This window comes from Heteronotia binoei, chromosome 4 (assembly GCF_032191835.1).
Source record: "Heteronotia binoei isolate CCM8104 ecotype False Entrance Well chromosome 4, APGP_CSIRO_Hbin_v1, whole genome shotgun sequence".
In the NCBI taxonomy this organism is placed as follows: domain Eukaryota; kingdom Metazoa; phylum Chordata; class Lepidosauria; order Squamata; family Gekkonidae; genus Heteronotia; species Heteronotia binoei.
This window is the reverse complement of record NC_083226.1, coordinates 147,930,069-147,957,607: the sequence shown is the minus strand read 5'-3', so window position 1 is coordinate 147,957,607 and position 27,539 is coordinate 147,930,069. Positions and strand designations below refer to the sequence as shown.

The window sequence follows — 27,539 nt, the reverse complement described above, 5'->3', positions numbered from 1 at the left end:
CCTCCCTTGGGCAAATTGCTGAATGAGGCAAAGATCTCTCCAGTGTCTCAGGCAGAGGTCTTTCATATCATCTGGTACCAGACACTTGTCACAGGAAATGCTGGAGGCTTGAAATTGGAAATCTATCACTTAGACAGAGCCCCTCCCCTAATCAGATGATACATGTTACCTAATCAGAAATGGGACATTGTTATAGACAGTCCAAAGACCTCTTTGTGGGTGTTTCATGTAAAAATAATGCCCTTAAAAGGGAAAAAAAAACCAATGCCTACTTCCTTCATATTCTCCATATATATGAGGAATATCACTATGGGGTGGAACACAAAGCAGCAGCCATGGGCGTTCTCTTTGTCTTCTCCTTCTCTGCTGCCATCCTTTTCCTTGGAATGAACAGAGGTGAGTGTTGCCTCAGACTGAGGTCTTTTTCTCATTGTCTACCACATAGTGTCTGAAGTACAGCAAGACAGAATGATGAAATGACTGGGCAACCCAAGCTATTTTTTTTCTATTGAGCTTCATTCATTGCATGTTTATCCTGACCTTTCTCCAAGAAGCTCAGAGTGGCAGACATGGAGTTATTCCATTCCACCTCACAAGAAAGGTAAGCTAGGCATGTGAAGCAGCGAGATACTGACTTGCATCTGATTACCAAATAGGTAACATACATGAAGAGGAATTTGAACACTGTGGTTGAGCTACAGTACTCTGTTTGCTGTACAATACCCCTGCAGATATAAATTCTTCTGCATTCTCATTTTTGTGTCTTGCGGTGTCCCTACTGATTCATGGTCTTTTCTGCATATGCCTGCTCCCTCTAGTGGTCCATTCAATATTACATCACTGCATGTCTGGCACTCAAGCAATGAAAATGAAAATGCAAGACCCCAAACATGTGTTTGTATGTTGTGTGTATTTTTGCTCCACATTGAAAATGTGGACTAACAAAACCAATTAATTATTTTCAAGAATTTAAACCAGACCAAAGAGAGGGTATAAAAATACAGCCACAAAACAGCAGGTATAAGTAATCTCACATACTTGTGCCATTTTATTGGTGCTGCATGAGAGGAAATGGAGATATTCCATCTATGTGTGGGCATATTTCATCTAAATATTTCCAAATGAGGGACGGGGTAGAGAGGCTGATAGTGTTTATTTTATTTACAACATTTATATTTTTACCCACCTCAAGAACTCAAAAAAGGCATTGACCCTGCTGCTACCCTTCTGACTAGAGTGATGGGCTCCCAATTGTGCACAGAGAGCATTAAGCATGTTTACCTGAATGCCTGTAGAGTCTATTCAGACTTTCAAAGCAACATTTTGAAGTCAGGGTAGTCCACATGATTCCCCATCTCCCCCCAAAAAAATATTTAAAGAGAAAAAAAACAGGAAAATCACAAAAAGCTTTGCATACAAAGGCCAGAGAAATAAATTTCATGCTGAAATTTCAAGAGGTATAAATTCTTCTCCTGTAATGGAGGAACTCATTTTCCTTCTTTCTGCTTTGGATCAGTATGTTTCTTGTAGAGTGGCACAATTTGCTTTTGTAGCCAAGAAGATATGAGCTAGAGCAGCGTCCAACTATTTTAACCATACATAGTGAAGGTTCTCACATGTTTTTAAAGGTGTTTTTAGTAGTTTTAAACATTATTGTGTTCTTGTTCTTGCTAGATTCATGTGTGTTGGCACCTTTCAGACCAATAAGGTGTTGGAGGTATAAGTCTTGATGAGTCAAAGCTCCCTCCATCAGTTATCAAGGAGTCCCACAAGCATATACCCCCCTTGTCCAAATCTTCTTGGACTGTAAGGATCTACTGGACCCAAATCTAGATGTTTTACTAATGACCAACATGGCTATTCTCTGAAACCATCTTGTTTTTGTTGTAATTGTCCATGTCCCTTTTGTGTCTTTGACCTTATAGAATAAACATTATGCTATTGCTTCAAAAAAAGTTTTTAAATGCTTAGATGTCCAAAAGTTCTCTAAAAGGAATTTATTTTATTTATTTTATTTTATTTATATCCCACTGAAGCAGGCTCTGAATGTTTCAGAGGGTAGCTGTCCCCTCCAAATCTTGTTTGTCTCTGCTGCTACTGGGCTTAAATTAGTTCTTCTCAGCGTTTTCAAAAATTGCCACAGGACTTAGGCAAGCCAAAATTTCCCCAGGTGGCACTCTCTATTCAGATCTTTTATTTTCATTGTAGCTGCTCCTGAAAATTACGTCCACAATATCAGAGTTCCACTTAGGTCTCGATACATTTTTCCTCTCAAGAGTCTACCAACTCTCCATGGGAACAAGCCACCAAGTGCTTTGACACAGGGCCATTAAAATTCACCCTGCCAGGACAGAAGCAAGCAGTGAGGAAGAGCTGAATCCTAAAAAGACAGGTTTCCTGGGTAATTAGGAAGCCAGATCAGGAACTTCAGAAGCTGTCTGTTTTCCAACTCTCCAACTTATAAATCCACATATCATAAACAATGGTTTCCTATACTAGAGAGGCTGGATACTTTATTGGTAGACTTTCAACCTTCAGGTTCACAGTTTACTCATTTCCTTAGAACCAGTTGGTTACTTTGAAACTTGATAACTGAAAGAACTAACTATTTAGGGGGGGGGGATTGATAGAGAACTGTATATGTTGTGTAATAACTCATACTAAGTTTTACGTCACTTTGAAATGTATTTTGATTTCTCATTTGTTTTATGTTATGTGTACTATGGTAAGATTAATAGAAAAAATTAGAAAATAAAATGTATTATTTTTTTAAAAAAAGTTGCCTGTTTTCGATGGGGTTATAGTCTCAGAAAAAAACAAGTTCACAGCTTGGGAGTGCTGCTGGAGAGTGGTCACATTAGGAAAATGGAGGGCTGCCATGGTCTAGATTGCTGTGCCCAGCTTCAGCTGGGTAATTCCCCTGAGTCAGTCAGATCTAGCCTTAGTTACATCTGAACTGGACAATTGCAATGCCCTCTCCTTGAGACTGCTCTTGAAGAGTTTTCAGAAGCTGGAGCTAGTGCAAAATACTGTAGGTAAACTGCTGGTTGGGGGCAGCTATCAGGAATATGTTGACTCAAACATTATAGCAATTACACAGGCTCCCAATCCACTCCTGAGCCCAGTTCAAGGTGTACTTTTTAGTTCTATATGACCTGGGACCAGAATATCTGAAGGGCTGTCTTCTCCCATATGTTCCTGCCTGGGAATTATGATCTCAGGAGAGATGAACTCCTGATGGTCCCACCAGTTAAGGATGCTCATTTGATGAGAAGGTACACAAGAGCAGGTCTTTTCACTGGCAGCCCCATGATTATGGAACAACCTCCTCAGAGAGGTGAACCTGGTTTCCTCACTCTTGATCTTTAGGAGGCAGCTGAAAACTGTTTCTTTCAGACTGCAATGAATTAAAACAGTCCAAAATTTTAATTTTAAGTTTTGGTTGTATATTTTAAAAATTTTAATGTATTTTATTTATATTGTAAGCCCTCTTTGAGTTCCAGAGGAAGAACTAACAAACATTTTAAATAAAATAAACAATACTGCCCACAACATGTCCCTGCTCCACTCTCTGCAGCCACCAGCTGCGCCCCTGCTCCTCTCCCTTTCTGTGTTGCCTTCTCAGAAATTCACAGGCTTGAGGGCACCAGGAGCCCTCAACAGCTCTGAAACTGCTCCTTTTGCTACCAAACCTTTCTGTAATGACATGGCACAGCTCAGCACAGGAACCTTTAAAGAGTTAAGGGGGGAAACAGGATGCAGCAGTGAGTTTCCTCATTTGGAAAGCAGAGCTTAGCTCCATTACCCTTCCGTAGCGGAGACAGAGGGAATCTCCACATGGACACTCCTCTGCAGCCAGTTTGGAGATTCCCCTTTAAACTGGAGAAAAACAGGTCTCCATCTAAAAAAGGAAAACCCCAGGACAGCAACTTAGATTCAGCATAACTTCATGTGGATTTCCCCCTTGCATCATGTGGCTTGCTTTCCATACCAAAGAAAATGCCTTCAAGGATGCAATCAATCACCCCATAGCCATGTGACCCGCAAAGTGAGCTGCTGCAACATCTGGTGCTATGGTGTCTGACAAGACATTTAAACATTCTTACAGCCAGGCCTTGGAGTCAGCAGGAGCTCACAGGAGCACAGCTCCTGAACCTTTCTGAGAGTTCCCCCTCCTCCTCCCCACCTACCTTGTCCATTGATTTGATGTGATTTATTAGATTTATATCCCACTGAAGAAGGCTCAGGGCAGCTGAATAAAAGGTGCAGCTGCATAACAATCCCTGGATTAGGACAGCAAGCAGCCAGCCAGCTACCAGGAGCTTTGCCAAACCTCCAGCAGCCTTCATTAACCGCTGGAGAAGCCCGCACCACCCTTTCTCCACTTCTTATATGATTTTGGACAGCAGGTGGCTTGCTGGCCTTTTGACTGTGGAGGGGGGGGCGGCCAAGGAGAGCCCCAGGTGAGTGAGGCCTGCTTGGATTTCTAGCCAGCCCAAGCAGGCCTCACTCACTCAGGGCTCTCCTTTCTTGTGTCAGGTTGCTTTGCTAATGAGTTATGCTAATGAGCTCCACCACCTATTTTTCTACAAAACAACCCCTGTTTACAGCCACACATACTCCTGGCCACTTCTTTAATCTTCATTTTGTTCCAAATATTTGAACTTAGCCTTAGAAGAATCCAGTGAAATTCCAGTTTTCAGCAGTACTGAAAGGCTTGGAGTAGGTGTGCTTTTTTAAACCTCTTGCACATTTACATTTCCTGTACTGGAACTGACTGATTAACCTGCAGCCCAGAGCACATGAAGCCACTTGATTCACTTGGCTTATTTTTGCTTGAGGTCACTGTGCAGAAATTGTGAGAGGGCGAGAGTCGACTCCACATTCAAGACCCTATATGGCAGCCATAATGAAAGGAAAAATTCACTGGTGCGGAGGAACTTTGATTCGACCAGACTGGGTGCTAACAGCAGCTCATTGCATGATGTAAGTTTGGAGATGTACTTCTGCTTTACACAATTACTTCATGTTGACGCATCTCAAGATACTTTAAACACTATGGGTTTTGAATGATATTTTGGGTTGTTTTAACAGAGGGAGGAGGGAAACGGTGTGAACAGCAGGAACAGACAAAGGGAGAAACAAAGATAGTATAGGGATGGGGGGGCACAATGGCCAAGAGCTGTGGCCCATTGGCAGAGCATCCGGTTTGCCAGCAATTCTAGTTTAAAGGATCAGGAAGTAATGCCCCTGAGAATGTGGAGAGCAGGTGCCAGTAAGAACTGATGATACTGACTGTGACATGCAAGCAGGCCCTGCAAAGTCATGGCAGCAATCAGAGATAGGGTACAGCATGATTGGGAAGTAGGATGATCAGGCTGGAAATGATGTGCCATCAATGCTGGGAATGTGGAGGCTGGTGTGCCGGTTGGAGAGTTTAAAGGCTGGCTGTGGGGGAAGCAGGGAGGGAGGAAACTGCAGGAATCTCAGGAGATGTGGCTGAAGAGTTGGTAGAAGCAGCATTGGGCAGAAGCAATGCAGAATGTGTAGTTGTGGAGAACTGGAGACATCACAAAGGAGGTCAAGCAGGATGCTCAGGAGTGGCTTAATGACATGGGGATTGGCCAGCAGACACACAAAGCAAGGAACGAGAGGACTGAAAAGACAGCACTGGTGTGCCAAAGAGAAACTGGCTGAGCAGAAGACAAGGAAGGACTGGGGAGGAGGGACTGATGAGAATATTGGGAGAGAGAAGCATGAATGTGAGGGTGAGGGACAGAGCAACTGGATGTATGCTGTAGGCCTGCTGTAAAAGGAAGATGGGGAAGGTCTGCATGTACTAGAGTGACTGAGGAGGAAGCAGGGTGGTCCTGTAAATTTGGCAGGAACCCTGGTCTGAGGCCACTGCCAAGGCCACACTGTCCTGAACAGACTAAAGTTCTTCCAGCACAATCCAAGGCAGTTTCGTGTGTGCATCTTGGAAAGGGGATTGGTGATCATGCCTCCCTTCCAAGTCTTCATGCTTTCTCATGCATGTCCAATTTTTCCTTGGGTCATACTTCAGCCTTCATTGACTCACTGCTGAATGCATTAATTGCCAGCTTTTATGTTTTGAGTTGATCTGAAACCTGTGATCTACACTGTGGAATCATGGATGGTTCTTTCACAAAGAGAACTCATTGCTTTATGGTGCAGGCCCGAGATTATGAGCTTACTTGCGGAAGGAATATGGCAGGTGGGGGATGCAATGACATTTCTCCTTGCTTTGGTTGATCAACACTGCAACTCTATGCAGAGTTACTCCACTCTAAGCCTCTTGAATTCATTGGGTTTCGACGGGAATTGTTCAGACAGGAAATGTTTTAAATAAACATGCAAAATCCCTTCTGGTTGCATCCAAAACTCAGTGCCTCTCTGCAACCTCTTCACCAGTGCTGCCAGCCGTGGATGCAGATGGAAGCCAGCCTGACCTGGCTTACAACAGGAGGCCACCTGTTCCTGAAGCACACAAGCTAAGGGAGTGATCTAACCCAGACTAGTTGTGCTGGAGCAGCATATCTCAATCAAGTCCTTAAAAGGGCCTCAGAATGAGCACTGTCTGGGAGAGTCAGCCACATGCCATGGCTAAGTGGTCTCTCCCTCTGCTTCCATGGCACAGTGGCCACTTACCTGGTTCCAGTAGAGTACCTTCAGCAACATTCTGCACACCCTCCCTTTTCAATGCACTATGGGGAAAACAGGGGAGAGGGAATAGCAATGGGATGGGACTTCCTGAATAGAAACTGGGGACAGAATGTGAAGTCAGGACACTCTAGGAAGTTTGAGATTCCCTGATTTCACATTCTGAATGAAAACAGGAAGTGATGTCATGATGCCCCAGAAATGGCCACCTTTGTGGTTTTTACATAGATTTGAAACATTTCTAGAGTATCCTAATGTCACTTCCTTTTTAAACCAGAGACTGGAAATTCATAGTGTCAAGACGTTAGTATTGCCAGGGGTTGCCAGACAATAGCTGGCAACCTAGTCCACAGCCATCTCAAGCAGGATATTCCTCTGTTGCACCAGAAGCTCATGTATAGTGTAGGTGGAGTTTCAGTAGATGATCACTTAACTTCTGACTAGCATGCTGCGTGCTGACTAGTGCTTGTGTCTCATGCAGCAATTAGGTGGACCTCACATTACATGAGATATGACAAGTGCTATTCCTGACACAACATCTGACATTTTCCAGTATTATTGGGAATGGATATGTCAGAGAAATTATCCAGAGCATCCAATACTGCAAACTTTATTGGATCAGAAATATTTGATTGTAGATCTCTAGTAGGAATAACTGTGCATGGGATTGCACTGTAAAGCCCTTAGATAAATATGCTAGCCTGTGTCTATTCATACCAGAGCTGGTAAAGATGTTTTATCCACCAGCAAATGCCCACAGGCACACTACTCATGTGATCATCTGGTATAGGCACACTTGAAAGATAGCAGCCTCCCACACACACACACTCACCATTTCTCCTGGTGGAAATGCGATGGGAGGGAAAGTAGAGAAAACAAATGGACATATGAAGCAGCCCTATACTGAATCTGGCCCTCTGTCCATCAAAGTCAGTCTTGTCTACTCAGACTGGTAGCAACTTCCCAGGGTCTCAAGCAAAGGTCTTTCACATCACCTTCTTCCTTATCCTTTTAACTGCAGATGTTGGGACTAAACCATGACAAGCAGATCCTCTGTCACTGAGGCCCTCCGTGAGCTACGGCCCCTTCACTGCACTACCAGGCTTACTACAAATGTGTAGTCAAGAAAAAAAATTCAGACCAAGAAGATATAATGGCAAAACTCAAAATGCTACAAAACAATGTTCTACTGCAGGGAACTTGTCACAAAAAATATATATAATTACAAATGATAAATGCACTTTGGACAATACATGTTTACTTTTTAAATGTATCTATTTTTATCTTTCCAGAAATGTTGGAGACACAGTTATCCTTGGCGCTCATTCACTGACTAAATATGAGAACCAAAAGCAGGTGTTTCGAGTTGTCAGAGTGATTAATCACAAATATTATAATCCGGAAACATACGTAAATGACATTGCACTTTTGAAGGTACATTATAGAACTGAACATGAATGTCTGGGAGAGGGATCTTGGGCTGGATCCAACTAGTTTCTCTTCTGGTGGAAAAACGGAGAAGGTTGTCCCCTTTGATTACCCAAAGAAAGCAAAGCTTTCTTGTAAGGACAAAAGCATGTGAGATAGGGGATGTAATAACAATTGGGGAAGACTGAGTGCAAAAACTGTCAGGATCCAACTAGGGCCCAGTGTAAGCAAACCAGGACGGCCCAGATTATCACCAGAATAACCCCCCCCCCAAAGTGTTGTTTCTATTGGAAGTTTACTTTGTCTGTATGTAGAAGGCATTACTCATCAGAAGTAAAGTTAGGAGTCCCAAACTTGGTCACCAGTTTCAAAAATAAAGGGAACTGGGACTTCCAGGCCAGATTAGCTTCAGAAACGTTTACCCACGAAAAGCCAGGAAGGGAGAGGCAGCACAGAAAAACAAGGCAGAAGAAACCCCCTCTGTTATTGGAGGTGGATGGGGTGTTAACAACTTCCATGACCTATCACAGCCTGTGTCACGTGATAGTTAAGAGAGTCTGACTAGACTCAGATTCATATCTCCAGCTTGCCACAGAAACTTGCTGGGCGATCTTCAGTCAGTCACATCTTCTCAGCCTAGCCTACCTCACAGGGTTGTTATTCTGAAGGTAAAAAGGAAGAGAGGAGGTAACTGTGAGGTACTTTGGACCCCCACTGGGGAGAAAGGTTTGTCATAATTATAATTTGGGGTACAGTAAGCAAAAAAGTGTGATCTTTGTTGCTGTTTCTCTTCATCCAGTATTTCTGCACCTCTTTTGGCAGGAGGATGAACTACATGTTCAGTATTCAAACTGCCATTAAAAATTGCATATGAAGTAAGTTAACTATGAGGTTGGTGAGCAGAGTGAGCAGGCCCACCTCCAGGACTTCATAGATTAGATTTTAAAAAGCCCTAACAGGGCTTTTTTTGAGCAGGAACGCACAGGAATGCAGTTCTGGCTGGCTTGGTGCTGGGGGGGGGGGTGACCTAATATGCAAATGAGGTCCTGCTGAGCTTTTTCTACAAAAAGTCCTATGGGAAACAATGGTGATATCAGGGGGTGTGGCCTAATATGTAAATGAAAGCTAGCAGTGATAATAGAATGAAGCAAAGAATGAAGCAAAGAATGAAGCACTTGCTTTGGTTTCAAAGAGAAAGCCAACAATTGAAGCTCTTCCTGTGTCAATCACTACCAGCTCCAGGAAAAGAAATGCTAACAGTTTATTCAGATATACCACACTCACTGGGAGTATACCAAACATAACAAATTAAGCCAAGAATCAGAAGAGACTGTAAAATCCAAGAGAATGAAGGAGCAATGTCCTGAATAGTGCTTTGACAATTTAAAAAAATAACCTGAGAGAATGGCAGTCAGTCTCAAGCAGAGATAACACCCCTTTTAAAGCGCATTGAAGTCTGCAGGCTTAGGAGGGACCAATTCCTTTTAGGATTGTGCTGTGAATTAGGTCTGTTCCAAACTGTACGGAACAACTAGCATAGAACAACCAACATCTGGGATTGCCATTTGTTCATAAACAACTATATTTCATTCATATTTCTTCAGCTTAATAGAAGAGCATCGATCACTAGAAGTGTGAACACCATTCAGCTTCCCACAGGTTATGGAGATCTCAGAGCAGGCACACAATGTCAAGTGGCCGGATGGGGAAAAACGGAGACAAACAGGCCATCTGCAGTGCTGCGGGAAATGACTATTACTATTATGGACAGACGCATGTGCAATAATTATTATAATGGTGAAATAACAACTAACCAACTGTGTGCTGGTATCTGGTACGGAGGAACCTGTAGTGTAAGTATATTTATTTCTCAATGTAGGTTTAAGATAAGGGTTTGTTTAACTAGTTAAAATATTTCTGCAGAGGTTTCAATGAGCTTAGACTGGAGTACCTCTGCATAGAATTGCACTCAATCAGTTGCTAATTGGTTTGTCATTGCTGTGATCTATTTACATGATTACTAGCTCCTCCAAATTACCAGTTTTCCATTTTACAATAAATGTCTATCCCTTTTATTTGCAAAGACACATCTCCATGAAAAGGGCCTTGGATTTTGGCTCAGTTCCAGACTAGCCTTTCCACAAACACAAAGATTTCTGCCCATGTAGTACAAGTTTCTCTCTGGCTCCCTCCTGTGGCAGCCTTAAATACTGCTGCAGGGGGGAAGCCCAGGAACAGCATTTGGATTGCTTTCGGGGTTGCAATAGGTGTGGGAGAGAAAAGGTGAGGAAATTACCTTGGGTGGCAACAGTTGAGCCCACCAAAAGACTAGTCAGGATCCAAGCCTTACTTTGTTAGAAATGATATCTGGAAATTGAGAGGAGCAAGTAGATCATGTCAGTAGATAATTATAATGTTATTACCATGTAAGAATCGAACAGCAACTGCCATCTAAAAAACAAACCAAGCCTTTTGGTGACACAGGAGTAAAGGTACCAGCAGGTCCCAAGACTCCTAATACTTAGTTGATGCAACTATATACTAATAGCTAAGTCGGGAAATCTTTGAACACTTAAATCTGGTGCCTGGAGCAGCAAACGGTGAAAAAACAGGGACAGAGAGAAAGACTTAGCAACCAGAAAATGCCAGATATTTGCCTTGATCAAATTAAAACAATGTACTTAATTACACAAACACATGAAAAATATACAAAACGCTAGTAATGTGTATGGCAAGAAAGTAAAAATGTTGTAACATACATACCATTGTTGTAACATACATACCATTGCCAATAAATACAATTGTCAAAAATACATAAACCAAACCACCAGGTTCCAATACAATTCCAGGCTTCCAAGGAATATGTAAGCAATTATCAACACTCAAGAGCAGTATGAATATAAATTCTTCGAACGTGCTTAATGTAGGTTCTCATTTCGATCATTATACTTCCCATTCTGATAAATGTCTTTATCAAGAGATGTACATATAAACAACTTAAGCCTTTACACTGAGGTTCGCAAAACTATGCATCAAGTTCAAAATATGTTAATGTTTTTTATATCTGGAGCCTTGCAGCCTCTGTAACATTCACAACACAGTGGTACATTAATTCTATAATTGTCCTCCGGACTAGGAGAATGTACCAAATTCTGTTGCGAGAATGAGGCAGGGAACTGTGGCATCACACAACTAGACAGAGGCTGCCATGTGGGTCCAATTCTATGAGCCCCAAAAGATGGTGCCCCTATCCTTAATTATTTCCTATGGAAGAAAGGCATTTAAAAAGGCGTGCTGTCCCTTTATATGTGATGGCCAGAACTCCCTTGGAGTTCAATTATGCTTGTCACATCCTTGTTCCTGGCTCCACCCCCAAAGTCTCCTGGCTCTGCCCCCAAAGTCCCCAGATTTTTCTTTAATTGGACTTGGCAACCCAATGTATAGCGGTCAGTGTCAGCCTACTATCTGGAAAAATCTAAATTCAAGGCCCACCCACCCCACCCCCCGCCAATCAAAAGAAAATGTGAATGAAAAATTAAGGAAAATTTGCTGGGTAAACCTGGGGTGGAACATACTCTCAGCCTAAAGCAGATATTTCTCTTCTAAATAGTTCACATGCTTTCCTATTGAGAAAGACTGGAGGACATGAGTACAGTGAAAAAGAGGAGAACCCAATTACAAGCCCAACAAAACTCTCTCTCTCTCTCTCTCTCTCTAGCAAGGCAAAAGGCTCACTAAAACGCCGCTAGTCTTAAAAGCACTCTTCCTAGCTCTCCTGATGGTGGGGACTGGGCAAAGGAAGCTCTGGCTCTTTCTTTCCTTCCCCAGGGCAGAATGGGGAGGAGCCTCAGCCATTTATTAGAAGAAAGAGAGGCTTCTCTCAGTAGCTCTGCAGGGTGATTAATTGAGCCTGGCAAACAAAAACAGCAGCTATAGAGCCAACATCCCTCATTGGCTGAGGATGCTCCTCCCTCCTCCTCCCTTTGGAAAAGGGGAGGGGGAGAGGGAAAGGCTGCTTTGCTACTCTGACTTATCTGGGGAGAAACACAAAACGGCAGGCAAGGGAAAATGAATCAGATGACAGCCAGTCGCTGGAGGGCCTGATTGGAGCCCTTGATCCAGCCCGTGGGCCGTATGTTTGACACCCCTGTCTTAGCCTGTATACCTGATAATGTTTTATCAGTTGGATCTGGTTATGGACTGTAATAAAACTGAATCTGAAAGCCTACTTTTAAGTGTGAAGGAAAATAGTTTTATTACTTTTTCAAATTATTTTTGATCTAATAATGTTGTAAATATCTTTTTCAACTGCCCAAAGCATATTTGGTGAATCACTACAGCACTGAGACGGTCATGGCTGTGCTGTATTTCATATACCACTTCAGTTAAAAATGTTCAGGAAATCATTAAGTGCAAAATCTTCATTTTTATTTTCATTTGGCTGTTGTAACAGCCTGACCGAAGATAATGTTTCATCAAGTGTCTTTCTTTCTTTTCCCCAGGGTGACTCTGGCGGCCCTTTGATATGTCATGGAATACAAAGAGGCATCACTTCTTATGGTTTAGACGAATATTGTGCTGGTCCCAGGCGCACAGCCCCAGATGTCTATATTCAGCTCACAAAGAATTATATCGACTGGATTTACAGTTACATACGGGGTGACTTCAGCTGATCATTACAGTTTATGATTTGCTCCCTATATCACTGGTTATGCAGCACCTTTTTAAAAAGCTTCTTCTTTGGTCTATGCTTATTTCTGTGCCACGTCAAAACTACATTGCATTTCCATAGATGCATAAGGCCTTGTGAGGAAAAAGAGTGGGTCTCGCTAAAGTTTAGGAAAGTACAGTATTCATTCCAAGGCTGGATGACAGTTCTGCTCTAATATTCCAGACAGGCTATGACCTGAACTACTGGACTGCTTGGGACTGTGGGAGAGGAAAGTAAGCAATATCAATAGGTTGTACATGGGTTCAATTTCCAGATCAAATGCGGCAATAAGTGTGCATCCAGTTAACTTCTAGAGATGGAGCCCGAGTCAAACCCAAAATCCTGAAATGACATCTTCATTGACCTCTGTTGTTGCCTTGGAATTAAAAGGATGTGCTAGTTTCAAACAGTACTGTTAATCCCCTCTAAGTGTCATACCCAGGGCAACTGCCCCATCAGGTCAGAAATCTGAAGCATTTTAACCCTCATTCCTTTGATTACAGAATATAAATGAAATAATGAAATAATAAATACAGCTGAAGATGGAAGGGGGCAGATAAATGGTAGGGAGGTTGGTGGATGTGAAGAAGAGGAAGCAGGGAAATGTAAGGATATAGGAGTTGCCAGGAGGATGGAAAGAGGAAACAGTGTGGGGAAGGGGAAACGGGAGGAACATGAGGTGACCCATGCAGGCCCTTGTGGGTTCTCCACTGCACAGCTGGGTCCAGGCTGCTGTTACTGGGCAACTGGGCAAGACTTTTCTCAGACACATGCTGCCAGGAGGAGGGAAAGCTGAAGAAGGGAGGGGACAGATAAAAGTAGGTTACCTGGTCAGTGGGACAGAGAGAAGGATGCAAGGAAAAGGGAGAGAATAAGTGCTTTCAGGGAAGGCAAAGAGGAAATAGTGGGATGGAAGGAAATAAGATGCTCCACACAAGTCCTTGCCAGGTCCCCAGCTTATATTATATAAACTTGAGTTGTCTATATAAACATCCTTTCAAGGGGAAAGCAACATCCTTCAATTACTTTACTTGGCTTCTACCACATTAGGCATGAACTTGATATCTCTGTCCTCACAAAATGAAAAAGGGGCCAAGGCTGATGCTGCTTCCAAAGATGGATAAACATGTAACTATTAACTGTGCCAAACGTTGGTGATAGATCTAACATGATTGACAAAGGTGACTGCCCCTGTTCAGCTTCAGACAAAAATCATGTATAACTATAGCTTTCTCAATTCCAAGGCCTGAAGCCACACTGAAATTGGCCTATGCGCTATCAAAAGACCACTAGACCTGCTCTTCCACCCCACGCTCTACCACCATCCTCCCAAAAAGTAAATTGACAACCAGCATATAACTGGCAACCTCATCTATAGCCAATTTAAATCAAAGGTCTAATAACTGCTTCCTTTGAAAGGTCTAAGGAGAATCCCATCATTCAGCAAAGCATTAACAGTTTTAGCCAATGGCTCCAATACCTCTTCCCAGCATGATTTTGAAGGCCAGGACCTACATGGTTCTAGAGCGCAAGTGGGAGCTCTTGCACTCCCAAGGGCCCTTTCAGCATCCATCAGCAAGATCAACCTGAGTCAGAACAGGAGAGAGGTATCTTATCAGCAAAGAACCATGCAAAAGCATCACAGTTGGGAGTAAATGATTCTCATTTACGGAGTGAGACTTATGTATTATCAAGTCATAAACTATCTTAAACAACTGAGCTGAAAAAGAATCAGTGGATGTAAAATGGTGGAGAAAACCCCTTTCTTCACTACCATCTTATAGGCCTGTAAAAGGGATCTCTGGCATGCGTTGATTCATCCTGACCCTTCTGCCAGTGGTGTTCTAGTAATATCCCACTCTGCTTCACATCCCCCCCTCCCAAGCCAGCCCATCATTCCATGCAACTACAGGGTATTCCAGGGTCACTTGAAATGGCTCTCAAAATCCTCATTGCCTGGAAAAGAACACTATTAATCTTTGAGGATAGGCCATCTGAAATAGTTCTACAGGGAGGAGGCAGCAAGCTCAGCCATGCTTTTAGATCACAGTGATCTAAACATGACATGAGCCAGGCCTCCAGCCACCTATTCAAAGTAAACTGCCCAGCACAGACAAGGTCCATGTTATATCATTTGCCATGTACTGAGTCAATCACAAACAAGAAAACCGCAGTTATCATGGCATCTATGAAATCCTGAGCTTCACCTGATAAGGCAGCCTCAGCACGTATGCTGAAGTCTCCAGGGACAATCATCCTTGGAGTCCTCAACACCAAATTCAAGATCCAAATTTGTTCCATATCGAAACCGTGCCAAGCCACCTCAGAGTAATTTCTTGCCTTTTAAAGATCTTGATAATGAGTTCAACCTCTTATTTTCTGAGCTCATCCTTTCTACGCCCCTCCTGATAGCAACTCCTGGGAGACATATTTTGGGCTGAGAATCTGCATCAAATTGCCAAAACCTCTTCCTTTTTCCTATGCCCCTTCTGTTTTGCTTTATAACAGAGAAAGAAGCCTCTACTGTGCACATTTACAGCAGATCCATGGACTTGCATGTGCTACAGCGACCCCCTCCCATCCAAATATACAGTTAACAATATAGTGTTCTGCTTCCCTCCCCTCTTGGATTTTACTTGCCATCCAGCCACTTCACTATACCATGTACTGAAACTCAGAATTGACAGTTCTCTTCCACATGACTCACACTTTTCTTGTACTCCAGTAATGGGTACATGCTGTTGTACAATCACAAACTTATTACTTGTTTGGGTTCTCTGTGTATTTTTAAAAAAAAATCTTCAGATGCAATACTTCAGAAGGAAGACACAGCCAGACTAAAATCAAGTGTTCAGCTTTATTGACAAGGGATAAGTAAAATGACAAAAATTGTTTACAATTCATGACTTAACAGTTCACCTTATCAGCAGCAGAAATACCCAGTTGGAACCCATCCAGCAAACTCAAGCTGTATGAAAGTTGTGTGTGAAATCTAACCAAGAAAGGGGAATGAGACAAGGGGAAGCTGGTAGGAAGTCCAGAGAGACAGAGTCTCCTAAAGGGTGGGAAAGGGGAAACAAAGAAGGGCCAGAGCTTTATAAGGGAAGGGAGATCACCTTTAATGGAGAAAAGGGCAGAAAGCAAGCTGCAAAAAACCAGACCTTTAGCAGGGGTAACTGGGGAAAAGAGCAGGCAACAGGGAGAATAGAAGCTTTTGAGCAAAGTGATGCCAAAAACATGGAAGGATCAGGGATCAATTGGCAAGGAGAAAGGCTGAGAACAGCTGGGGAGCTTAAAGGGGGTGGGGGGGTGGAGAATGAGAAATACGCTAAGGAAAAGGGGGGAGAGAATGAGAAAGAAGCTAAGGTCCCACTGCATGTCTTTGGCTCACGTCCTGTGGCAACATACTGGAAGCAGTCCTTGTGGGGAAAGCAATTTAAACCTAAATCTCATAGGTTTGGTTCATATGGTTCTAAGAGGAAGGACAAGAGCTGTTATGAGGGTCACTCTGACATTAGTATTAATCTTTCTAAGGGGATGCCTCTTCATCTGGTATTCTCTTACAGGGAATTTTAATGACCCTATCTGATATAACTGGATTTGTGAATGAGTTTCCACAGTCCACAGGTACTGGGCATTCTGGTTTGAGGGGTATGATCTCAGAGGGTCGCAAGCCAAGCATCTGGCAAATGTTTCACACCTCCTTTGGGCAAGGTGATGCAATATGCCTCTGGTCTAATTCAGCTAAACGTCTGATTTAGCATAAAGTACCTTTGGCTTCCCTCTAAAAGGTTTGTGTTGTGCTCTTATAATTGTAACTATTATGACACAGATGCTTTTTTTTTTGCTACCAGCTGTTTTATCTAGGTTAACCCTTGGAATTGTCTCCTTTCTCCCTCCTTTCCTGTCCATGTGGCATAACTGGCTGCAATTCATAGTGCTGTAACCAAACTTCTTGATCCTTCCCCATCATCTGAGTCCACTCAATAAACTACATATCTGATTATATTTCAAGGTGCAACTCCTTTACCCATCCAGCAGCACTTCATCATGCAACTGCATACCTGGATCTTAACCAGCATGAGCAGTCATGCCTGAACAAGATAATTCCCCACGCCCCTCCTCTGACATCACCACCCTATTGTATTCCTGTGGGAAGCTGAGGTGGGGTAAAATGGGAATCTAAAACTGAACCACAAATATCATTCTCGTAGACCAACAGAACACAATAGGCACAGATGCTTATTTTCAGCACCAAAGTCATTGCTCTACATTTGCTATTGGCTTGTGCGTTACTTTTATATCAGCTAATGTTAAAATCCAGTGAGCAGCTCTATGAAAAACACGGAAAGGGAATGAGAAAAAAATGCAGTATGTGGGGGGGGGGGGGAAGGCTCTATTTGTAAAGTATCTTCTCACACACATGAAGTTAGGGAATAAATTTATTTGATTGAACACACAGATTAGGACACAGACAGCAACATCAAAAAGCCTTGAAGGTAGCACACATTTCTTCTGTTTTCATTCACAAAGAAAGCAACTCAGTCACCCACAAAGTTTTCTGCAGCACTGGACACTGAATCATTGGAAGAGCACTAACAAAACTCAAAAATCACAGCTTTTATTATAACAGAGGATTATAATAGAATTAAGCTGCAACAACAAAATGCATAATAAAATTCAAGTCAGGCAAAATTAAGTACATCACTTCTTCAGATGTAGGTAAATCCATGACAGCTAAATCATCCTGAAGAATGGAGGTCCACAAATGTCAAGTCTCTTTAATATGTGCTGATGGCTTCCACAGTACTATTGTTAGATGTCGAAGAAAATTAATCTTTCTCCAGGAGTCTGATTTCTGCAGAGATAGAATCATCCTCAAGCTATCGTCATTACACAGTTAACAACCTGATTCCTCTAAACACCTGTTACAATGTGCTGCCAAAAAACTAAAACTCTATTATTCTGAAACCATACCACTAATTATTTTGAAAAATATAAGCAAAATAACATTTCTTGCTCTTCTGCTGCAGCATCAATTACGGAAACAACAATAGTAGCATAATACCTTTTGGACAAACTGAAAATCACATTAGAGTATCACTGTCCTGTTTCTCAGTTCACATAAAAAAGAGGGCACTAAAGAAACAGAGAGATAGATATTGCTGGCAAAGAACATGACAACACCCTGTCTGCATATGCTAAAAATGCCAAATTATAGCTTCTTTATTTTTTCTAAAGTAGAGAGGGCCGCTGCTTCTTTGGCCTAAAAAAGCTTTGTTACAAATTGAATCTTTTGCAACTTATTCAGTGGAGAAACTCCCACCACTTTAAGATGGTCACATATTGCAAATGAGGCACTACGCTACCTTCCCAGCAGTAATCATTTCTCTCCTTTCTCTCTCCCATTTTTTTTTGTTCACCCTACAGTATGAGGAAAAGCTCCATGGCAAGATAACTTTCTTTGTGACATAAATTTATCTTAAAGCAGCCTCTACTGCTGCTTACTCAGATTTTTCCTAATGGACAAACATAGCCGCCTGCAATTATTGTTGCTATACAGGTGCTATAATCATAAGATGGGATTGACACAATCATCTAAAAACACAGCTTTTTTTGGGGGGGGGGCTAAAACTAAGCACTAATATTGGTTATTCCAATATCTGTAAAGTGGGCAAGCTTACAATGGAACTACAAGCAATAACATAAAACAAAGGAAGAAACAGCACCAAAAGAACTATCAGCTGTTGTATGGCAAAATATTTATGTTCTGCCTATGATGAATATAATAAAGACTCCTGAAGGCATATTTCTCCAAATAATTTATGGCAATAAAATTACAATTCTGCTAGTATGTGACAGAAACAGAACTGTAACCTACAATCTGCTCAAAGGAATGCAGCCACAGCCTACCATGGCCTTGACTACAAAAGAGAGAGAGGATCCACACAAATAAAAAATTCTTAAAAGCCCTGCTTTACTTTTTGAAGATATCAAATATTAAAATAAATTTTCATTGCAGTCTTGACCAGTTTTTCTTCATATATTTCATATAAAATTTAACACAAAAAAAAACCCACTTGCCAGTGTTCTTGCAAGGTATATTAGGTGGACAAACAAAGCCATCCTTGCAGATAACAAGCAGATATCTTCAATATTCCTTTTCCACCCACTGCAATCTCCACAAAACCCAGCACATCAGTGTGCATATAGGACTTGGATGTAATTAAACAGTCTTCAAAAACCTATCATCCACCAAAGGAAATAATAATTTCAGAATTGATCATGGAGCAGATAGGTATTCAAGACTTTTTTTAGGTCAGTTATAAAAATATCAGCTCCTGCAAGAGACAGCGAGCCATCAGGCAAGAACAGCCATTTATTTTCAGCAGTAAGCAATGGATGTGATAAATAGCATTTGCCTGTTTTACTACAATATTCTTCCATTTTGTAGTTGACGTTATTACGTTCAGATTCCATAACTTGTGATGACTCCTCAGATGACTTCCAAACATGTCTTGGTAACAGTGAAGACCAAATTATTACAGCATCAGGCAATGCTCTTTGAAGGATACCCAAGTCATTTTGCATTTTAGTCACAAGTGAACTGCTACTGTCCGTCAACAGATCACTTTCCCCAAGGTGTATGACTATAATAGATGGCACATGGTGTTGATGATACATTTGATGCAGAATGGGTAATAGATCATCCCACATCATTGTAGGGATACCTCGCCAATTCACAAATGCAGTAGAATAAGCAAAGCCCAATCGCAACCCATGACAGTTGAACTGGGCTCTCATCGTTGCTAGCGCAATCACAGCATTTCCACATATCCAGATCTCCTTTTTGGTCGGTTTCTGACTTCCAGTACCTAAAAGTAAAATGCCACACTATGTTGACTACTTCAGTTTGCACTCCACAGAAGTTTCATAATGTTCCACAGAAACAGTTCAATTCTTAAAAGGATCAGAAATATAAACATGTAATGATTTTAATAATCCTAGGTGATTGTGGTCGACATTCCTACAAAACTGAAGTAAAAAAAGAGTAACCAACTGAGCTTTAGAAAGTTGAACTTTATTAATGTGCATTAGAATAAAACCCTTCCAAGTCTGATAAGAAACAATGGGAAGAGCAAATTAGACAACAGGAGGTGGGAGGAATTTGTATCAGATGTGAATGGTGTAGTAGAGCCAAGACTACTAAGTGAAGGTAAGTAGGAGTGAACATGTAAGAATTCCTTTGGTTGCAAGGGCAAAAAAATGAAAGAAGAGTCCAACTGCTCCCTCCGGACCATTGGACCATAAGGAAAGCAAGGGGTTGGTCTGGAGAACTAGCCTATTCCTTCACCAGGCAATAGCATTCACCTATACAGCAGGCAAATACGGCAGGCAGTAGGAGAAGAGCTTTCTTTCTACCAGCCATCTCAAGGTCAATGTGTACATTATTACAGGACATCAATGACCAGCTCCATTTGGAGGGGGGTACAGTAGTTTCTTCTCCCACCCAAAGCCAGCTCTATAATACAGCCCATGTACTATCTAGAGCAGGAGTGGCCAAAGTGTGGCTTCTGAGCCACATGCAGCTCTTTCACGCATATTGTGTGGCTCCTGGAGGTCAAGGAAGAACTTAATGCAGGCTTACTCTCAAGTAAGTGTGCTTAATATCGGGCTCTGAGCACTTACCTATAGATAGGTGACTATTTCCGCCATGTGTGAAACCGGACAGAAGGGGGAAATAGGCAGGCTTGCATTGCAAGCTCTTTTCCTCCACCACAGAGGTTGCCTGGAGAACCAAAGCAGGGAAAGAGAGCGCAAGAGCCGAGGGACCCACTGGAAGGAGAGGTTAGATTAAGGACAGTACAGGATTCCCTCATAGTTTCATAGCTTTTGTAGGAGCTGTGTGTTTTCTAACCTTGGTGTCAAGGCAAAGAGAGATGCATAACGATGCAAATGGTGGTCAGTGATTTATATAGTACATGTGTTTCCTTTTCTCACTGGTGCCAAAAAATAATTCCCCGACTTTTCTCTATGCTGGTCATATGGGGACTGTTATTTCCAGTTTTTGTTATTTCTAAAGTCTCCTTCTAGCATGGTTGTGTTGTAAAGTCCATACATATATATTTTATCTTTCTCTGCAAAGAAAATACTAAGAGTTTTGTAATATTACTGTGTGTAATATTTGTTTATGTCTTTCAGCTCTCGAACATCTGACGTTTGTTCTATATGGCTCTTATGTTAAGCAAGTTTGGCCACCCCTGGTCTAGAGTAGCATCTGCCCACAAAGAAAGATCACCCCCAGCATGCCCATCATTGGGCCAGACCAGAAGTTCAGTGAGACTGAAATATTGAAGTTTTGAACAGTGTTTGACATATATATATTTAACTGTTTGAGAAAGAGGCAAAAACAGTACATCTGAATTCCATTTACATACTTTTTGTTAACATTTGTGCATTTTGAAATTGAAAATTTCAACTACGTGTTCGACCCAAAATGCAAAAAGAAAATAAGTCCTCCTTTCTCACAAGTGAAAATGCACTCCAAGCTATGATTTCCCTGTGTTTGAAAAATAATCACTTTTTGCAACCACATGTAATGAAATGCAAACATTCTGATCATGATTCAGCAGAACACAAGAGTACACAATGACTCACTAGGAAAGAAATAAAATTCCACTTTCATCTGCAATCAAACCAAACTAGTCTCATTCAGAACTGGGAAGAGGATATAAATCAGCAACAGCTGAGTCTGCATAGTGTAGTGATTAAGGTGTCCGATTGGAACTGGGAAGGACCGAAGTTCAAATCCCACTCAGTCATAAAGCTTACTCATTTTCTCTCAGAATAATCTACTTCACAAGGGTGTTGTGAGGACAAAATTAAGGAGGGGAAAAAAACATATGTCAACTTTAGGGGGAATGGTGGTGTAAATGTAAGACACAGGCAGACAACCTAATGAGGAGGGAGATAGGAGGAAAAAAATAAAACTACCATCTGATTGGCTGCTGGCAGGGTTGAGAACATGGGTTGAGTTTCTCCAACTATATCAGTTATGTATATAAAATGCAGCTGCCATACTCTGATTCCCTTTAACTAAATTTAACTGGCAGTCCAGCATAAAGATATTAAGGAGCACAAATCATAGCCATTAATTTAAAATTCTCCAGAGATTTTTATAGAATTGTACTTGTAGCCACACTGTCATTCAATTTCACAGAAGTCTTGAAAGAAAGCAAAAAAATCCAAAACAAATTAGAATACCACTGCTCAGTTTCAGCAAAAGGTATCTGTCTCAAATTAGCAGGTTCCTCCTTTATTTATTATTGGATTTCTAGTCCACCCTTCCCTGCACATGTCACAGAAACTGCCATCAAGTTATTACCTCAAATGCCCGTCTCCCTCAAATGCTGCTCCTGGGAAAAAGAGGCTGACAGTTACAGCATGGTCATCTTGCAGTGAGTGAGGAATCGCTAAAAAGCTACTTCTGAGCTGGGGGCGGGGGAATAGATCTTTGTGCACATTACTGACAATCACATAACAGACCTCCTCTGCATCATGTATATGCACCTATGAAAGTGAAAAAACCCAGCCCCAAGAGTACAATCTGCAAGTCCCTCATGCAAAGCAATTACCTCCTTTTCAGCCTTTCCTATATGTGAAGCAATGTCAGTTGAACAGATGGGCTGGTTTTTTTTTGGGGGGGGGGGGGAGGAGGCCACCTAAGGAAATCTCTTAAAGCTACAACCCAGTTTTCAACAGCTGATTTGAAACACATTAAAAGGAAACACACTGATGTAATAAGGAAACAGGATGGAAACATAGAACTTATAGAGGAGGAAAGCAGTATTTAAAACTTACAAGGATTAGCTTGTCCCTATAACTTCCTTGCCAGGTAGGCTGAGCATTTCAGAGTACATAGTTTATAGCTGCCCAAGGCCTCCTGCTTGCTGCCTTTGCTGGGAAGGAATAGGGCAGAAGGACATGCTGTCTCCCAAAAGCATAAACTAAGGAACTGTTTCCCCAGAATAAGGAAGGTTTTTTCCTCAACACTTCTGGGGTTGTGTGCATAGCTAGTACCAAGTACACAAGGGACAGATAGGCTGCAACACTCTGTAACAAATGTAATAGCAGGCAGTCTGTTAACAGATGGAGGGAAGTTTCCCTACAGCTGGCCATTGTGTGGATGTCTTCCCAGGAGGTGTGTTTGACAAGTCTCCTGGACTGCCATTTAAGTGTCAGATTCTTGAAACTTAAAAGTCTGCAGTATTTTCCAATCAAAGCTAAACCTATTTTGCTATTTTAACAACATAAAATGCATCTTTTATAATTTAGTTAGTATATAAACTGTATTAACTGGAATTTATTGAATGTAAAAATATAAATGTCCAAGTTTCCTACATGCAAGATTGTACATATTCCTAATACTAATGTGAGAGAGGTATAAAATCCTGCATTTATATATGTATATACACACACACACACTTTCATTCCATCACAGGATTTGTTTCAGTGCCAAAACAAAAGATGCTCAGGAGAACAAAAAAAGTGTTTTTTCTCAAAAAATTTCTGGGCCTTTACATTTTTATTTGTAGTGCTGGATTTCAAAAAAATGAGAAGGAACCCTTCCAAATATACTAATCACAGACCATAAGGAAGGGCTCAACAAACCCCATATGCCTCATCACCATAGCACCTAGAAACTTCATTGTGGCACCTAGTATTTTCAGTAATTATTTGACTGTAGTGTCTCAGTGGTCTTCATTAAAAGTACAAAACTTATTTATCACTTCACATTGGAATACGTGTTGGTGTATGGTATAAAAAAGAATGTGCATGAAGTTCTTGTCACTGCTTCCTTGTATGTTACTTTATACCATTCAGTGGCAAAAGATTATTTCATTTCTCAACCTGGTGGCTCCAATACACAACTAAATGGTGCTTTTAAAAAGAATGACATGAGGTTAGAATTAATGATTAACCTTTTGCTGGGATTAAGACAACCATGTCTACCCTGTATTTATTTATATATTACATGACTTTAGCATTTCCTGGCAACCTGTGGAAATAACATTGTACTGCACAGAGGCAGCAGCTAGGAAGGAGTAAGAGATAAAGGTGAGATTCAAGGGTTGGGGGGAGACAGAGAAAGACAGATTGTAGCAGTAGGACAGGGAGAGAAAAAAACGGAAGTGCTATGATGGCTGGGTTACTTTCCTTCTATCTGAATTCTTATTTCAGAGCAACCCATTACATTCTTCCCACCTACCAGCTCCTTTCTATCTTACAGAACACAGTTTCAGACAGAAAAACACAATAGACTATTTTGCTATACAGGGGTGTTAATTAGTATGTACATAATGCTTTCGAATGTTCAAAGCACTTCACATGCATTAGTTTTACAAAGAAGTTAACACAAACCTGAAAAAACTCTATGCCTAAATAATACCTGTTAATTAGAGAAGTGTGCTTGGTATAAAGTGAGCCAAAAAAAAAACCCTTAACAGTATTTATCAGATATTTTCTCAGCCAGTTACCGAATGCGCTACGGATCTGGATATGCAAAAATGGCCATCCTGAAAAATCCCCAAAATATTCAGGATTTTTCAGGGCCACAGGATAGTTGAATCACTAGCTGCACCAGTGGTTTGCAAAAGACTTTTAAAGAATCTCCTTAGTGCCTTTTACACCTTAGCTATGCCATGAATAAACTCCAAAGCAACAAGTTCACCTGGAAGGTATTTAATGCTTTCCCTTTAAACACCTTTTGGGTGAACTCGTCGCTTAATTCACAGCATAGTTAAGGTGCTATGCCACTAATGAACTCCAAAGCAATCCTCTTAAACACCTTCTCTAAGTCTCTCTTTAAACACCTTCTGGGTGAACTTGCTGCTTGTGAGTTCACTTGCAGTGTAGCTAAGTGCCTTCCCTCACCCCGACTCCCCCCCCCCCAAAAAAAATACTACAAGATGGCACACCTTCTTTGGGGGCTCATAGAATTGGACTCCTGGTTCAATCTTTTTGAAACTTGGTAGGAGGGTTGTTGAGGAGAGACATCAGCAACTATGCTGCAAATCTGGTACCTCTACCTCAAGAAACACCCCACCCCCAGGTACTCCTGGATTGATTCTCCATTATAGCCTAGGGAACCGTTGACTATAATAATCCCCACAGGGTATAATGGAGCCAATTCGGATTATTTCCCAAATCCCATTACTACACCGATACTAGGATGAGAGAATATCAGAAAATGCTGATTTTTTCAGGTTCAATATACCCGAACACAAAAAAAGTTGATTTTTTTTGTGCACATCCCTACTGTTAGTCATCATGGCTTCCTTTAATGCATTCAAATTCTCTTGACTTACAATTCTTCAACTTTTCTTAAGATACATCAATGTAATCAGGGAAGAAAAGCACCAGTATTAATTTTACCAGGCAAACAAAAAAAGATGAACTATAGATTCTTGTACAAATGGTATTGATGGGTCAAATCAATGGTCTATTCACCAGTTGTGTACAGAACCACCTGCTTGAAAGAAAGACTAACAATACAAGACTATCAAGTATTTCCTTCATTAATTACTTCCATCTTTAGGGAATGTATTGGCACCCTGATTATGCATTGTCTCACTATCATATCAAATAACAGTACATTAAAAAAAATCTACAGTAACAGTGGCCAACTCCACAGCCTGTGCCAAGTATTCTGGAGGTCAGGAATGTGCCATGTGAAACAGTACATTTTCATTTATCACATGTAGCAACATACCAACAGCAAATTTAGAATCATGTTTGTTTGTTTATTGCCCATCCTCTCTGTGAAGCAGGCTCAGAGCGGCTTATAGGCCATGTAATATTGTGATGAGAAACAGAAGATAAGGGTTTACAAATTCAAAAATTTAATATTCAATTCCATTTAAGCATTTCATAATTTTATATATCACTTTCAAATTCAATCTGCAGTCCTTTGTCTCCATATTTTATGGATAAATGCCTATACTCTCCTTTTCTTCCTCTTTATAATTTTGCTTGGCATGTTGAAGTCAAAGCAAATAAAACCTGCTCACTTACATATGGGTGCACAACTCACTATACTGGAAATGCATACTCTCACAATTACCTTAGCCTCACTACATAGGGAAAAGACACTCTCTAAATATGTTTAAATATATAAACACACTGTAAATATGTTTAAAATGCAGAATAAAAGCATCTGCTTGAGACAGCATACTGGAGCTTCCAATCCACAGCTTACCCTTCACTGGTGATTTGACTGTTACAACAGTATTACACTCCTTGTTTATAACATTCTCTTCTTCCTTTTCTTCTTCATTCTTTTCTTCCACAAGGGGAAGAGAACTTGGAGTTTCTTGGTCAACTTTTCCATCGCCATGCTGCAGGTCCAAGTCCGGCATGGCTTCCGCTGCTGCCATTGCTGCTGGACCAAGCAAGCCGCGTCTACCAGCTGCTACAACTGCCTCCAAGGCTTTCAAAATAGATGGCTTGTTGAAGTCATCATTAGAAACGGGCGGCTCAGGCGCCTTTTTTGCTGGAACCCCACAAAGAATGAGGTTGTTCCTATTACTTCTCTTGGTGGGCTGCATTACTGGAAAAGACTTTTTAAACTATTTTTACCGCAAGAATGAGAAAGCCCCACCTATACTACTACAGCCTCTTACACGCTGCAGTAGTCAAAAAGACTTGGGAGACATGGCTCTGCAGTCTTTACTTTTGAGATGACTGCATCACTGTCCACCCTGGAGAGTCGGGAGCCCAATATCAGAGCCGGTATAACAGACTTTAATGTAGACGGGTAACCTTACCAAGGCACAGGCAATGGTTACTTTGCAGCTAGGGACAGAGCGAAGCACCGCTCTCTTCCCCAGCCCCAAACTTTCTTTGAGAAGAGTTGTTGCAATAACTCTTATTTTGGGGGAAGGTGACTTTACGCGGCCTACTACGGGAGGTATCACTTCTCGACTTCAGCTGTTCTGAAATGGACCACTCAGCAGTAGCCGGTGCTCCGGCTTCGCGCTCAGTTGTCAAGGAAAACAGCAAAAAAGCGACGAGCCGCCGCTCTTGAAACGCATCTTAGAGCGAATCTTCCGTTTCAGACCGCGAGAGATGACCGTTAAATTACAGGGGGGAAGGGGAACCCACCAACCGCCGACTTACTCCAAACCTAGACAGCCGCCGTAGCAAACATATATCCTTCCGGGTCATTCAGGCGAATACGCATGCGTAACTAAGGCTAGTTCCGGATGCGTTCGTCTCCTTTAGCCCTCACATTATCCGGGACTATTAGACGTGGACTATTGCACCCTTCTTAGATCTTCGCTCGCGAAGCCAAGCCGAGAGAGAGATCCGGGCACTTGGAGCATTCTATTCAAGCACATGCGCAATCCATTACTTGTCGATGGACAGATCAGCAACATTTAAAAAAAAGAAAATGGAATAAACCTGTGTTGGTCTTAAACGTGCCGCTAGACTCAAACTTTGTTCTTTTTAAAACCCCAAAACTGCGCACGCGCAATAAAATGTGCTTTTTTTGGAGAGGCAGTTTTTCGGTCAGTAGTTGCCTGAGTGGGAGTCAGGGTAAATAAGTGCTTGTGCGCTATATTTTCGTCGTGTTTCACCCTGAACGTGGTAGATCGAGGATTTGGATCCTACTTCCCATTGTCTCAGTTCTAAAGGCTCCAATAAGCCAGGCAGGAAC

General features: G+C 41.6%; 2 protein-coding genes across 2 annotated transcripts; one reads left to right on the top strand and one right to left on the bottom strand.

The window, feature by feature from the left end:
- The first annotated feature begins 335 nt into the window (after positions 1-335).
- LOC132570154 (granzyme A-like) lies at positions 336-12,782 on the top strand. Its single transcript, XM_060236586.1, has 5 exons — positions 336-396; positions 4,842-4,986; positions 7,974-8,115; positions 9,714-9,962; positions 12,612-12,782. Exons 1-5 carry the CDS (start codon positions 336-338, stop codon positions 12,780-12,782), a joined length of 768 nt encoding a protein of 255 aa, XP_060092569.1.
- Positions 12,783-17,249: 4,467 nt separating this feature from the next.
- LOC132569672 (uncharacterized) lies at positions 17,250-27,064 on the bottom strand. The gene is made up of 2 exons (XM_060235985.1): positions 26,079-27,064; positions 17,250-19,695 (listed from the first exon to the last, which is right to left on the bottom strand). Exons 1-2 carry the CDS (start codon positions 26,425-26,427, stop codon positions 19,094-19,096), a joined length of 951 nt encoding a protein of 316 aa, XP_060091968.1. The 5' UTR covers positions 26,428-27,064; the 3' UTR covers positions 17,250-19,093.
- Between the last annotated feature and the right edge of the window lie 475 nt (positions 27,065-27,539).

Coding starts and splice junctions, on each gene's coding strand:
- LOC132570154 (XM_060236586.1), top strand. CDS start 336: ATGGGCGTTCTCTTTGTCTTCTCCTTCTCTGCTGCCATCCTTTTCCTT. Junction 397..4,841: donor TTTCCTTGGAATGAACAGAG/GTGAGTGTTGCC, acceptor TTTTTGCTTGAG/GTCACTGTGCAGAAATTGTG. Junction 4,987..7,973: donor ACAGCAGCTCATTGCATGAT/GTAAGTTTGGAG, acceptor TTATCTTTCCAG/AAATGTTGGAGACACAGTTA.
- LOC132569672 (XM_060235985.1), bottom strand. CDS start 26,427: ATGCAGCCCACCAAGAGAAGTAATAGGAACAACCTCATTCTTTGTGGG. Junction 19,696..26,078: donor AGTCAAATCACCAGTGAAGG/GTAAGCTGTGGA, acceptor TTTTACTTTTAG/GTACTGGAAGTCAGAAACCG.